This window comes from Pelodiscus sinensis, chromosome 10 (assembly GCF_049634645.1).
Source record: "Pelodiscus sinensis isolate JC-2024 chromosome 10, ASM4963464v1, whole genome shotgun sequence".
NCBI classification, from domain to species: domain Eukaryota; kingdom Metazoa; phylum Chordata; order Testudines; family Trionychidae; genus Pelodiscus; species Pelodiscus sinensis.
Genome location: NC_134720.1, coordinates 51,455,366 through 51,469,103, shown reverse-complemented (window position 1 = coordinate 51,469,103; position 13,738 = coordinate 51,455,366). Strand labels below are relative to the sequence as shown.

At 55.2% G+C, this 13,738-nt stretch overlaps 1 protein-coding gene across 5 annotated transcripts in view; it reads left to right on the top strand.

The window, feature by feature from the left end:
• The window catches only part of MASP1 (MBL associated serine protease 1), a 60,262-nt gene that overhangs the window by 24,457 nt on the left and 22,067 nt on the right, over window positions 1-13,738 (top strand). For 4 of the 5 annotated variants that reach the window (XR_012906329.1, XM_075938224.1, XM_075938223.1 and 1 more), the window contains 4 exons: window positions 515-662; window positions 1,399-1,517; window positions 2,847-2,925; window positions 13,374-13,511. Coding sequence is in view for 4 of the 5 variants with exons in the window: in XM_075938224.1 (XP_075794339.1) it covers window positions 515-662; window positions 1,399-1,517; window positions 2,847-2,925; window positions 13,374-13,511 (484 nt within the window). In the remaining variant the exon portion in view is untranslated. Of the gene's footprint in view, window positions 1-514; window positions 663-1,398; window positions 1,518-2,846; window positions 2,926-6,827; window positions 7,248-13,373; window positions 13,512-13,738 lie in introns of those variants that run through there. The other variant, XM_075938226.1, reaches the window with a different exon arrangement.

Below are 13,738 nucleotides of genomic sequence, written 5' to 3'. Positions count from 1 at the left end.
GGCGTAGGGCGACCCACACGCCAGCCTCAGGGCATAGGGCGACCCACACGCCAGCCTCAGGGCATAGGGAGACCCACGCGCCAGCCCCAGGGCGTAGGGCGACCCACACGCCAGCCTCAGGGCGTAGGGCGACCCACACGCCAGCCTCAGGGCATAGGGAGACCCACGCTCCAGCCCCAGGGCGTAGGACGACCCACACGCCAGCCTCAGGATGTAAAGAGACCCACACGCCAGCCTCAGGATATAGGGCGACCCACACGCCAGCCTCAGGGCGTAGGGAGACCCCCGCACCAGCCTTAGGTCGTAGGGCGACCCAGATACCAGCCTCAGGGCGTAGGGAGACCCCCGCACCAGCCTCAGGTCGTAGGGCGACCCAGACACCAGCCTCAGGGCGTAGCAAGACCAACGTGCCAGCCTGAGGGCGTAGCAAGACCCACACACCAGCCACAAGGCGTAGCAAGATCCCCGGTGCATCCTACCTCTCTGTGCCATCTGCTCTTGTTTCTCCTGGCAGATTAAAGCGGGTGAGAGGGAGTTTGGGCCTTTCTGTGGGGAAAAATCCCCAGGACGTCTGGAAACCCAAAGCAACAGTGTTCAGATCCTGTTCCACAGCGACAGCTCCGGCGAGAACCGCGGGTGGAAGTTATCCTACACGGCCATCGGTAACTGCTCTGGCTTCTTCCCTGCGCTGTGCATGGGGGCTTGGCCGCGTGGCTAGTGACCAAGGCTCCGCCTGGGCCAGGATCCTGTCTCTGATAGCCGACTCGATACCTCTCGAGGCCCTGCCAGTTCTCGTGTGCCAAGAGTCCCTGGCTACGTCTACACTGGCATGATTTTCCGAAAATGCTTTTAACGGAAAAGTTTTCCGTTAAAAGCATTTTCGGAAAAGCGCGTCGAGATTGGCAGGATGCTTTTCCGCAAAAGCACTTTTTGCGGAAAAGCGTCCGTGGCCGATCTAGACGCGCTTTTCCACAAAAAAGCCCCAATCGCCATTTTCGCCATCGGGGCTTTTTTGCGGAAAACAGCACTGGGCTGTCTACACTGGCCCTTTTGCGCAAAAGTCTTTCGGAAAAAGACTTTTGCCCGAACGGGAGCAGCATAGTATTTCCGGAAAAGCACTGACGATCTTACATGAGATCCTCAGTGCTTTTGCGGAAATTCAAGCGGCCAGTGTAGACAGCTGGCAAGTTTTTCCGGAAAAGCGGCTGATTTTCCGGAAAAACTTGCCAGTCTAGACACAGCCCCTGAGTCTATGAGTTATGGGCACAGTGATGCTAATGAACGGCCATGGGTACTGGATACAGAGCAGCCTGGGTGGGTTGGGGCTCCCTGCGCCCCCTTCCCGCACTCTCACCAGTGAGTCAGTGTGGTCTTTCTTTGTCCCCTCCCCCCCCCAAGGGAACCCGTGCCCACTGGTGCAGCCACCAATCAATGGGAAAATCGAGCCGGCGCAAGCCAAGTACACGTTTAAGGACCAGGTGGTCATCAGCTGCAACACCGGCTACAACGTGCTAAAGGTACAGGCGCCTCTGGCTTTGGTCTCTGGTGGGGGGGCGGATTCTCATCTCCCTCGCGCCAGAGGGAACCCGGAGTCACTCGGTTGTACGGGGGAGCGCCACATGTCTGGCGCTCGAGCCAGAGGCGTGTCCTTACGTCAGGACGCGGCCCGCGTCCGGTGCCATCGATCCAAACACGGGCACGGGATGATGGGCTGAGCGGAGGATCCCTTCCCCTTTCAACTCTCTGAAACTACCCCAGCTCTGCCACAAAGAGGCTGCGGTGGTGCTCTGCCCGGCTTCAGCGAGACGCACGCAAGCCCTCGCCGCTAGGCGAGCCGAGAGCAAGAGGATCCCTTCACTTCCCTGTGAGTTGGCTCTTCTGGGAGCGCATTTCCTGGCCTCTGGCAGTGCTGGGAAGGAATCAAGCGAAAGCCCATCACATCCTCCCGGAGCACAGACTATCCCCAAGGGCATGACAGGCGTAGAGCCACAAACCCCCCTCTGAAGACATGGCAGGAGAGAGAGAACGCAGCACGTCCCCCAGCCGCCAGCTCCACGCCGTGCCCACGCCCACAAACTAACTGCCCGCCAAGAAGCCAGATGGAAGGCTGGGCGTGGTCCCAAAAGACAGAGGCACCAGGTTCCTCTCTGTCTGTGAGGCCCTTCCACACTCTCCAGGCTCAGCAGGGCTGGTCCTGTGGTAGGGGACTTCCACGGAACAGCTGTTCACTGAAGGAAGTGCTGATGAGTCGTTAGGTGGGGCTCTTACCTCTGGATCAGCCGCCCTCAGTTCTACCTACCCCATCACTAGGGCTTCATACCATGATCTCTCGCTCGCTCTCTCTAATCTGGCTCTAGCATCACTTTTACATGCTACTACACTGATATGATAGGCTGCCCCATCCGTCCATCTAGATCAGGGTTTCCCAACCTGTGAGTCGCAACCCAAATATGGGTCACCTTCAAAAGAGTCACCAAGTGTCTCCCCGGGTGGCTCTGTCCCTCCTGCTCCCCCGTTTTTGAATTGCTTTGGGTCACCAAGTCGTCCTGAATTGTCAGAATGGGTCCCCATCTGGAAAAGGTTGGGAACCGCTGGGCTAGATTTTAACACAGCCGATCTGCAAAAAAACAACCCACGCTGGTTTTCCACAATACTTTCAGACTCAACGGAGGAGGTCCTAATGACGAGGACCCTCCCTTTCCCAGGGCTGGCCCATGCAGCGAGCAGCGTCTCTGTAAGGTCCGGTCGGGGTTCCAATCGGGCCCTGGGCGGATGGGGGGTGGCCGTGCGCGGAGGAGGCCTTTTGGCTGGTTGATTCACGGTGTTCGCTTGCCCCTCCCTCTCAGGACAACGTGGAGAGCGACTCCGTCCAGATCGAGTGCCTGAAGGACGGCACATGGAGCAACAAAATCCCCGTCTGCAAAAGTAAGTCCCGCGGTCGCCCGCTGGGTGCTAAATGGAGTTCCCCTGCCAAGCTCTAATTTACCCCCCTGCCGAACGGGGTGGGCACTTTCTCTGGAACAGAGCAGGATCCGGGCCCCGAAAGAGCAGGATCCGGGCCTCATTCCACAGCCCGGATGCTAATCATTTTTTCCCTTGGGCGACTTACAAATGTAATTGGTTTTCCAACCTACTTGGCTTTCTCCTGTCACCGACTGCCAAGCAAGCCCTTGCCTGGCTCGTGTGAGTACGTTTTGGCCTGGCGTTAAGAGCCTGATCTAATGCCCGTTGACGTCTGTGGGAAGGCTCCCGTTCACATTGCTGGAATTGGATCGCGCCCGAGAGCTACGCGTGATCAGTGGGGGACTAGGGCCAGCTTCAGATGCTGAGTAAGACCTTCTCAGGACGTCTTTCAACAGGGTGGAGCTCCTTTGCTGTAATAGGTCAGCTCCTGCGTTTGTCGCCTCTTCCAGCTGCCAAGGCGTGGCATGGCTCTGGAGCTGGGTGGGGGGATGTGATTACCTGGCCCATTTTCAAAATAAGGACTCCTGGTCAAATCGGAATGTAGCTCTCAATTTCCTGCCGCTTTGAGGCTGTTCAGGCCCCAGCTTTGGGGTGGCCCTATCTCTGCCCAGAGCTAGGAAATGCCAAAGGAATTAGAAAAGTCGGCCAACTATTTTTTGCAAACCTCAAAAAAAAAAAAACCCCGTTCCATTTGAAAGGGTGAGGGAAGAGTCGTGCCACGTCTACGCTCCTGGGTCGGCACAAGTTACATCAGCGCCCAGCTGGTCCCTCGTGTGCGTGTGTTCCCACTGCTCGCATGCAACAAGGGAGAGCGGGCAAGGTGCCCAGATCACCAACCTGGGCTCAGTGCCGCTTGGGAACGGAGTTTTACTCCATCACCAAAGCAGGGCCTTTATGTCAGCCAGAGACAAATCTGAGTATAAACACCTGCTTACACAGGTCCACCAAGGGGACTTGGGTCACCCTCACTTTGTAGGGAAGATCCGGCCTCAGATCCCTTCTTGTGTCTTCTGTCCCAGTTCCCCTGTTTCTGAGATCAAGCTAATGAACGCGCCATTTACAGCTGCCATCACGATTCCGTTTCCCTGGCGGACACTCGTTTCTTTTCTCCAGCCGCCAAGGTCTGCCTTTTGCACGGGCTTCCTGCTTTGGCGTTTCCAGGTCAGGGAATGTGTAGATAGTGGTTCTTAAACTGTGTTCCCTGGCACACCAGTGTGCCACAAGGCAGTTGGAGGTGTGCCGCATGGAACAACAGTATTCAAAATGGCCACCCTTAAAGGAACAGGCGACCTTTTTTTTTTTTCTTAATAACTTTCCCCTGACCCAGTTTTTCTCAATAGCTCCCCCCTCCCCGACCCTTTTTCTCTGCCAAACTTTTTTTCTTTTTTTGCTCAACAAAAAATCCTTGCTGGTCCTCATAAAAAAAATTGTTTGGTGTTCCTTGGTCTTAAAAAATTTAAGAAACACTGGTTTAGACCCCTTAAACCAGGGGTGGGCAATAATTTTAGATGGGGGGGCACTTCACTAATTTTTAAGTGGCCCTGGTCTGCCCTGGAAGGGGCAGGGTCTCAGGCAGAATGGGTGAGGTCTCAGGAAGAAGGGCAGGGTCTCAGGTGGAAGGGTGGGGTCTCAGGTGGAAGGGTGGGGTCCCAAGCAGAATGGGAGAGGTCTCAGGCAGAAGGGGCGGGGTCTCAGGCAGAAGGGGCGGGGTCCCAAGCAGAATGGGAGAGGTCTCAGGCAGAAGGGGTGGGGTCTCAGGCAGAAGGGGCGGGGTCTCAGGCAGAAGGGGCGGGGTCCCAAGCAGAAGGGGTGGGGTCTCAGGCAGAAGGGGTGGGGTCTCAGGCAGAAGGGGCGGGGTCTCAGGCGGAAGGGGCCGGGTCTCAGGCAGAAGGGGCGGGGTCTCAGCGGAAGAGGCAGGGTCTCAGGCGGAAGGGGTGGGGTCTCGGGTGGAAGGGGCCGGGTCTCAGGCAGAAAGGGTGGGGCCAGGACACTTCCACGCTTCCCACCCACAGACCCTGATTTATCTGGGGGTGGGGGAGCTCGTGAAGTCTTTGCTCCTCCCCCCTCCTACAGAGAACTGCCAGCTGTTCTGAACACCTGGTGGTTCCCTCTAGGCACCCGCCCCCTGGCAGGGCAGGAGGATACTTTACACGTTCCCCCACCCCCAGGCCAATGCGGGCCCGGGGGCAGGAGGAGTGCATGAAGTCTCTTGCTCCCTGCCCCCACCCTGCAAGGGGCTCGTGGCGCTTTCACTCTAAGAGCCGTGCGCCCCCTGCAGGGCAGGAGACTTAGCGCGCTCCTCCTGCCCCCAGGCCCTGATTGCCCTGGAGGCGGGGGAGTGGCAGGGCATCCGCGGGCCAGATCCACTTGCTTGCCCACCCCTGCCTTCAACCCAAATGTGCCTGCCCTCATGCGGGGGTTTGTAAGGGTTCATTTGGGTCTGTAGCTCTCCTTGAGGATGAAAAGGGTGATGCTGCTAGACTTGGTAAATAGTGTCCTGTCCTGTGTATGCGGGACAGCGACCACCATAAAACACAAAGGAATCCTCCTAATTAAACCAACGGCTGAGTTTCCTATTCCCCTATTACCAAACCAATCGCCCATTGATTTCATTTGAGGTTCTGCTTAGTGCTACCAGCTGAGGACAGCTTATTAAAACTGGGACTTTTCAGCTTAGAAAAGAGGAGACTAAGGAGGGATAAGATAGAGGTTTATAAAATCATGACCAGTGTGTCGAAAGTAGATAGAGAAAAATTAATTACTTTCTCCCTTAACATAAGAACAAGGGGTCACCAAATGAAATGAATAGGTGGCAGGTTTTAAACAAACAAAAGGAAGATTTTCCTTCATGCAGCACACAGTTAACCTGTGGAACTCCTTGCCAGAGGATGTTGTGACGACCGGGATTTTAACAGGATTCAAAAAAGAGATAAATTCATGGAAGACAGGTCCATCAATGGCTATTAGCCAGGATGGGTGGGAATGGTGTTTCTGAGAAGCTGTGAATGGGTGACGGGGAAGGGATCACTGGATGATTGCCTGTTCTGTTCACTCTGGGGCACCTGGCATTGGCCACTGTTGGCAGACAGGCCACTGGGCTAAGTAGACCTCTGGTCTGACCAGTGTGGCCGTTCTTATGTTCTGCTTGAGCGGAGACAGTATAAAAACTAGAACTGGTTGCAAGTCTTCCTCACAAACTTTTTCTCCACAAGCTTTTGGACAAAAGTGACATTTTCATCAAAATCTTTTAAAGATTTTGTTGAAAAAAGACATTTTGGGCTGTCAAAAAGGGGAGGAGGGGAACTGTAGTGAGTTAAAATTCCTCCAAAGAAATAAATGACAAAACAATTGCACAAAAATTAAACTTTTCCCCTGAACCATCTGGCAGGCAATAAATATAGATTTTTTTGAATGACCACTAATTAATGTTGATGGAGGACTTAATTTGTGCCCAGTGAGGAGAATTTTATTGTAACAGGAGCCAGCCAAGCTGGTGCGGGCTGCATCCCAGAGTAGAATTTAGCACAGGAAGGCCACGGAAGGTGCAAGGAATGAGAATGCCTATTGAAGCAACAGAAGACTTTTACTCCCCTAAGGCAGTTTCCCTTCAAGCTGGTTCCATTGCATGGTAGCACCTGCTGATTTTTAACAGGATCTCTGTGCGCAAACCCCGGAGCACAGCACGGTCGGTGTGTATAACCCAACTTGCTTTTCACGCTTGCTGAATTGAAACCGTGCATCATTAACTATTTCTGGTGTTATTGGGCTGCGTTTCCTGCATGAACTTTCGCTGCTCGTCCACTGATTCTGCTTTCTCTCTCTCTGCTTTCCTCTTTCCCCCTTTCTCTCTGCCTTCGGTGCAGCTGCGGAAACAACCGACCCCCAGCCAGAAAGAGGAGCTGAGTTGGACCAAACGGCCGCATGATCCCGAGTGCCATCTAGCCACAGCCCCTAGAGTGGGCACAGGGTCTCTTTGATGTGTCAGGGAGCCAGCAGGGCATCCCCGCAACCCTTCCTGATCTGGAATCCATCCCGGCTGTATGGACGGTGCTGTGCTCTGTTAACCCCATCCCGCCCAGCACATGCTTAACTCCAGCTGGGGTGCAGAAAGGGAAAGAAAAACACACCTGAAACACATGCAAATGAGCAAGTCCCCTGCTGAAAAAACAACAGCTAGACTGCTGGGAGTTATAATGTCCTCCCGGTGCATCATGGACCTGCGCTCTCCTCCCCCCGCCTCTCCGCCCTGCTCCCACCTCAATGAAAGTCCTTCTGCAAAGGTTGGCGGCTTTGTCTGGGCATGTGTTGTTTGCTGGCTTCGACTGAACTCTTTGCTGCCTTGTCTCGCTGGGATCGGGGGATCTATTTCAGTGGCATGAATAAGAAACGTCCCTTCCACTGGCTAAAAATCGGGGCAAAAAAAGCCAACCTCGGTCAGCCTGTTCCGGGGCATTTCAACCCCTCCTTTGGGACTAAAAGCCACTTACAAAAGATAGATCCACAAGGAACCTGGGTGTGATCACAAGTCTCTTCAACCTGCTTTTGCCAGCTCTGCTATGGAGATGTGAATGGTTAACCAGTCAACTGGTCAATATCATCCCTTCCCAGGTGATACTTACCAGTTACAGTTAACAGGCAGGGGCTGGAGCAGCCCCCCCCCCCACACCACCACCACCACAGGCAGGGGGGGCTGCTCCAGCCCTCTGGGGCCCACGATGGGCGGCATAAGGAACATAAGAAAGGCCGTACTGGGTCAGACCAAAGATCCATCCAGCCCAGTAGCCTGTCTGCCGACGGTGGCCAGCACCAGGTCGGAGCAGCCCCCAGCTGCCTCTGTTTACTCGGTTAACCAGTTAAATAGAGCAGTTAACCAGTTAACTCGTTCAACGGGATTTTAGATCCCTACTCGGCTACTGCTTCCCCACGGCAACACCCTCACACTAATTGGACTCTCCGGGGCTCTATGCTGGGGGTTCCGTCTCCTTCCACCTGTCCCAGGTCGAGCAGAGACCCCCAGGGCCAGAGGGCACTGCCTGGAAGGAATTGTGGAAGGGCTGGGCTGGGGGAAGGAAGGGGAAAGAAAAAGAAGCAAGCTGGGAGAAGGAGCAGAGAAGGGAGGAACGGGTAGGTGGAAGTGTAGTGGCCAGGCAGGGGAAATGGGGGGGGGGGGAATGGATGAAGTTGGGGTCCTGGAGTAGAAAGCTATGGGACCCCATGCCCAGAGTGAGCCAAAGTCCTCTGAAGTTGCTGGAAATGTGGGCACAGGCCCATAGTGAGCAGGGCTGGGACAGGAACCGGACCTCGGAGAAGGGGAGCAATTCAAGGGAGCGCTACAGGGCTGGACGAGTCAGCCCCTGAAAAGCAGCTGAGGGGAGGCGCTTGCAGCCAGCAGAGAGAGAGGAAAGAGGGGGGCTGGAGTCGCGGGGCGACAATCAGAAAGAGGCTGCTGGCTTGGCAGGAGGCGGCCTACCGTTTTAACGGTGAGAGTCACTCCCCCTGGGATCATTGGCCAAGAGTCCCGGAGGGTTCGCCGTCACTGGCTCTTTTACAGCCACGTCGGGATGGGTTTGGAGAAGGGTCTCTGGCCTGTGTTAGGCAGGAGGACAGACCCGGATCCCACCGGCCCCTCCTGGCCTGGGGCTCTGCGAATCTGCAACAGGCCAATCGGCAGCGGCTCCGGAAGTTTGGCGAATGTTTCCAACTCGCCGGTGTCATGGGGCATGTCCTTCCCCTCCCTCCCTCTACTGTAGGCCCCCGTCTCCTGCCCCACGTATGAGGACGAACACATTTGTCTCGTCTTCCCTCTTGTGGGGTCTGGCAGCCGCAGGTCTCACAGAAGGAAAGCTAGAGAATTCATAGCTACCTTCACCGCAGGCCAAATTCACTGTCCTGGTCAAAGTCGTCCCCTTGTGAGAGCCCCACACTTCTGATTATACCTGCCGTGGGCTGGCCCCAACACCTTCACTCTAGCGCACACACATCGCAAAAGAGATACACCACAATTCGAAAAAGGACAGTGGAGGGCAACACAGACACCTAGGGGTCTGGAACCGCTTCCATATAAGGAGAGATTAAAAAGACTGGGACTGTTAAGCGTAGAAGAGACGACTAAGGGGGAATATGATAGAGGTCTATACAGCCATGAATGGTATGGAGAAACATGAACAGAGAAGTGTTCTTTACTCCCTTCACATAACACAAGAATCCAGGGGGTCCCCCAAAGACATGAACAGGCAAACAAACCAAAGGAAGTGTTTCTTTACACACAAAAATATGCACCGTTAACCTGTGGAACTCCTTGCTAGGGGATGTTGTGAAGGCCAATAGTAGGAGTGAGTCCATCAATGGCTCTTTGTCAAAAGGGTCAGGGACATAACCATCATGCTCTGGGTCCCCTCTAATTCCTGACGCTCGAGGGTTAGGGCTTTCTGGTCACAAAGTCTCAGCCCAAAGGGCTTTGAGATCCAGAAGAGCCACGCGCAAAGGCGGAGTGGTTCTAACGCCCCAGAAGGAAGATGGCAGAGTGTGTCTGCTCAAAGAGAGATGCCCAGATGATACCACCTGACCCCTTGTCTGCTTATTCTTGCTCAAGAGGCTTTGTGCTCACCTGTAAATCAGAGCCCCTTCCTAAAGCCAATCAATTGTACAAGAGACTGAGCCAGTGTCCATCTTGGCCTGGGCCTGTAGCTCCCGCTCCCCCTCCTGGCAGGTACCTGAGGCTTACCAGGTAAAAGAGCGCTGCACAGCTCCTAGAAGTGACCGGCATGTCCGGCTGTCCTCACCCCCAGCTCCCATTGGCCATAGATCCTGGCCAATGGGAGCTGTGGGGAGGCACCTCTGGGTGGGGCTGAGCACAGAGCTGCCCTTGTGCTTAGGAGCCGGACAAGTTCGACATGTGTGTTTACCCAGGTTAGAAATTACAGGCGCTTCTGTGTTTGTCCAGCGCCTAGCACAGCTGGACCCTAGCTGGTGACTAAGGTTCCTAAGTAATTCATAGCAACCCATGCATTTCCTGTAGCCTTTCCTAAGCCACCCTGGAGTTACTGTGCCTCGTCAGCAGGGCATCACCTAGATTGATTAGCCTCCGAGTCGTAACAAGAGTTTGCAGGGCTGGGCTGGAGACGAGGCGAGCGACGGGGCACAGCAAAAGCCCACCGTTAAGCGAGCACAGCAATCCAAGCCGCAATGGGAGTCGCTGGACAGCCTGCCTCATGCCGACACTTCAAAACAACATGACAAAGGCCCAGCCAGGGAGAGGCAAGCAAAGAAAACAGCAGGGGGGCGGACGTTTTGAAACGATGCAGGGTTTGTGTGATGTTCACATGGCGATCACGTGTCTCCCCAGTCCAGACAGCAAAACCGCCGCCCTCTGCCTGACTGTTGTTCATACAATGTGAACAATGCGCTGCGCGGCTCGCAGACAAACACAAAGACCTGGTCTGGGAGAACAGGTGGAAGAATTCACAGGGCTTGCCTGCGTGGTAGCTCGAGATACAACCAGAGTAAGGTCCCTCTCTAGCTTCAATTCAGGGGGGGCCTTAAAGCAGGGCTGGGTGTAGTGTTGTGGGGGGTGGAGAAGTTGTCAAGTGCTTGCTGTTGCCCCGTCTACTACCCACAACATGATGGGGACTAAGGGTATGTCTACACTACCCTCCTAGTTCGAACTAGCGGGGTAATGCAGGCATACCGCACTTGCAAATGAAGCCCGGGATTTGAATTTCCCGGGCTTCATTTGCATAAACTGGGCGCCGCCATTTTTAAATCCCCGCTCGTTCGAACCCCGTGAAATGAGGAGTAACAGTAGTTTGGACTAGGAAGCCTAGTTCGAACTACCTAGTTCGTGCCGCGTGTAGCCGCGCGGCACGGGGTTCGAACCAGCAGGGTTTTAAAAATGGCGGCTCCCCGCTTATGCAAATGAAGCCCAGGAAATTCAAATCCCGGGCTTCATTTGCAAGTGCGGTATGCCTACATTACCCCGCTAGTTCGAACTAGGAGGGTAGTGTAGACATACCCTGAGAGAGTATCTTCTTGCCTCTCTATCAAACCACGGCACGACCACGTCTTGAATACAGAGTGCAGACGTGGTCGCCTCATCTCAAAAAAGATCGATTAGTATTGGAAAAGGTTCAGAAAAGGGCAATAAAAATTATTACAGGCCCCTTATGGAGAGAGATTTAAAAGCCAGGGACTTTTCATCTTAGAAAAGAGAAGACTAAGGGGGATGTGAAAGAGGTGTATAAAGTCATGACTAGTGTGGAAAAAGGGAATGAGGAAAAGTTATTTCCTTGTTCCCATAACATAAGAATTAGGGGTCACCCAATGAAATGAATAGGGAGCAGGTTTAAAACAAAAAGTTTTTCTTCACGCAGAGCACTGTCAACCTGTGGAACTCCTTGCCAGAGGATGTGAAGACCAGGACTTTAGCAGGATTCAAAAAAGAACTAGATAAATTCATGGAGGTTAGGTCCATCAATGGCTGTTAGATAGGATGGGTAGGTAAGGTGTCCCCAGCCTCTGTTTGTCAGAGGCTGGAAAGGGATGACAGGAGAGGAATCATTAGACGATTCCCTGCTCTGTTCACTCCCTCTGGGGCATCTGCCATTGGCCACTGTGGGCAGACAGGACACGGGGCTGGATGGACCTTTGGTCTGACCCAGTGTGGCCGTTCTTTTGTTCTTCTGTAGTAATGCAACGGGCACATGGTGAACATCGGGCTGGGGGAAGCAAGCCCCTAACCCCGCCCCTTTTGCCTGAGGCCCCGCCCCTGCACCGGAGCCAAGTCCACTCCAGCATTCTGGGGGCGGAGTGTGGCCGCGGCGGGGCCATGCCCGGCAGCGTGAGAAGGCAATGCCTTCCTTTGCCTCTTACACCCGCCGCCCATGACCATGTGGCAACAGCTGGTGTGAACACATCAGCGGCTCGCCCACTGGCTCTGGGCAGCCCCCGGGTTCTTTTGCAGCGTGGCCGCTCTCTCTCAGGCTCATAGCACGTGTGTGGAAACTGGTACTCACGGCTGGAAGCAGGGGGCAGGCTCTACGGCTCTGCTCCGTCCAGCATTTCCTGGCTGGCGGGGTATTGCTGGGCGAGCGGGGGTGTCGGTTTCCAGGACAGCGTGCCGGGAAGGCTGGAGACAAAGCGAGGGACAGGGCGCAACAAAAGCAAAGCCATCAATCCATGCAGCAATGGGCGGCTGGAGACAGAGCACTGGGCTGGGAGCCAGGGCACATTCCCTCCCTGTCCCTGACCCGACTGACTTTGTACCGAGCATTTCTTCCCGCTGCTCCCCTCCCGCGCTGGATCGATCTGTCTCCTACTCAGCGGGTTCACTCCTTGGGGCAGGCCCCGTCTCAGGTGGTGTTCGTGGAAGACGGCAGGAGGTGCTGCTGAAACAATCCTAGGACGCTAGACCTGGAAGGGCCCTCGCGAGATCGTGACCTTGCATGACAATTCTACGATTCCCGAGCTATAACGTATAGGACTGAACCGTCCACATCCATCGCTGCCTAGTGATGTCAGTGACTATGATACACAGACTTTCACAGCAACAGCAGGGCTAGAACTGACATTCTTCCCAAAGGCTGGACTCTACCACTGGAGCTAAAAGAGAATCTCCCTTAGCTATGGACGCTATAGTCTTATGACACATGGGTGAGCTGCCTTGGTTGCAGTGGTGCACATACACACTGGCTAGTGCATCACATCAGTGACCTGGACTGGATTTGGTTAGACACAGTCATATCCACTCCCAGCCTGGCCGGAGTTACGGTTCGTTACCGGATTCCTGCGTGGGGGAGAGGGGGTGAGCTCACAAAGGGAAGGGTTGGTTTGGGGCTTATTGCAGGGTATTGTGTGAAGATACAATGATACTGTTGAAATCAGTGCCAAATTCCCATTGACTTTACCAGAGGCAGGTGTTCAATGCGGAGGGAAGGGCAGATTCCCACGGGGAAAGGCTTAGGGTGGCTGGTGGAAGGAAAGGAAAAGACGAGGAACTAAAAACAGACATACTCGGCCTCAGAGCCTGACGGGCAGTGTTCCCTGTAAGCTGAGTGCTTGGGTGGCCACACAGGAGAGATTCAAATGCTGCCAGTGGCACGTTCATGTGGGTGGTGCACATCCACACATGCCTTGGTGCACACAACAAAATGTACTCCGTGCATGGATGGAAAAATTAAAGGGACCATTGCAGACAGGTTAAAATAACCTCACTTGTGCACGTCCCGACCTGCAGCAGGGCTAGGTCTGGAAGCGCTGGCAGACCGGCGGCTATATGGGCCCCTTCGAAACGCCCCCAGGAGCAAGCCATGCATGGCCCCTGTAGCGATATTGCGCAGAGGCCGTGGGCGGAGCCTGCGGAGACGGGATCTGCCCGCCGGCGCCTAAACTCTCCTTTCCTTGCGGCTTTTCAGTTGCTGACTGCAAAGCCCCCGCAGAGCTGGAGCACGGGTCCGTCACCTTCGCCACGCGAAACAACCTCACCACGTACCGCTCCGGGGTCCAGTACGCCTGCCAGCACCCCTACTATCAGATGGCCCCAAATATCACTGGTGAGGCTCTCCGCTGCCGGGGGAGGGGCTCAGGGGCTGCGGCCAGGCAGGGGTGGGAGGGGCTCCGTGCCCCCTCCCTCCGTCGCTCGCTCTCCCCCACCCGCGCTCACTTTCACTGGGCTGGGGCAGGCGGGTGGGGGATGGGAGGAGGTGGGGCCACGAATGAGGGGTTCCGGGTGCGGAGGGGGCTCCAGGCTGGGGCAGGGGGTTGGGGTGCCGGACGGGGT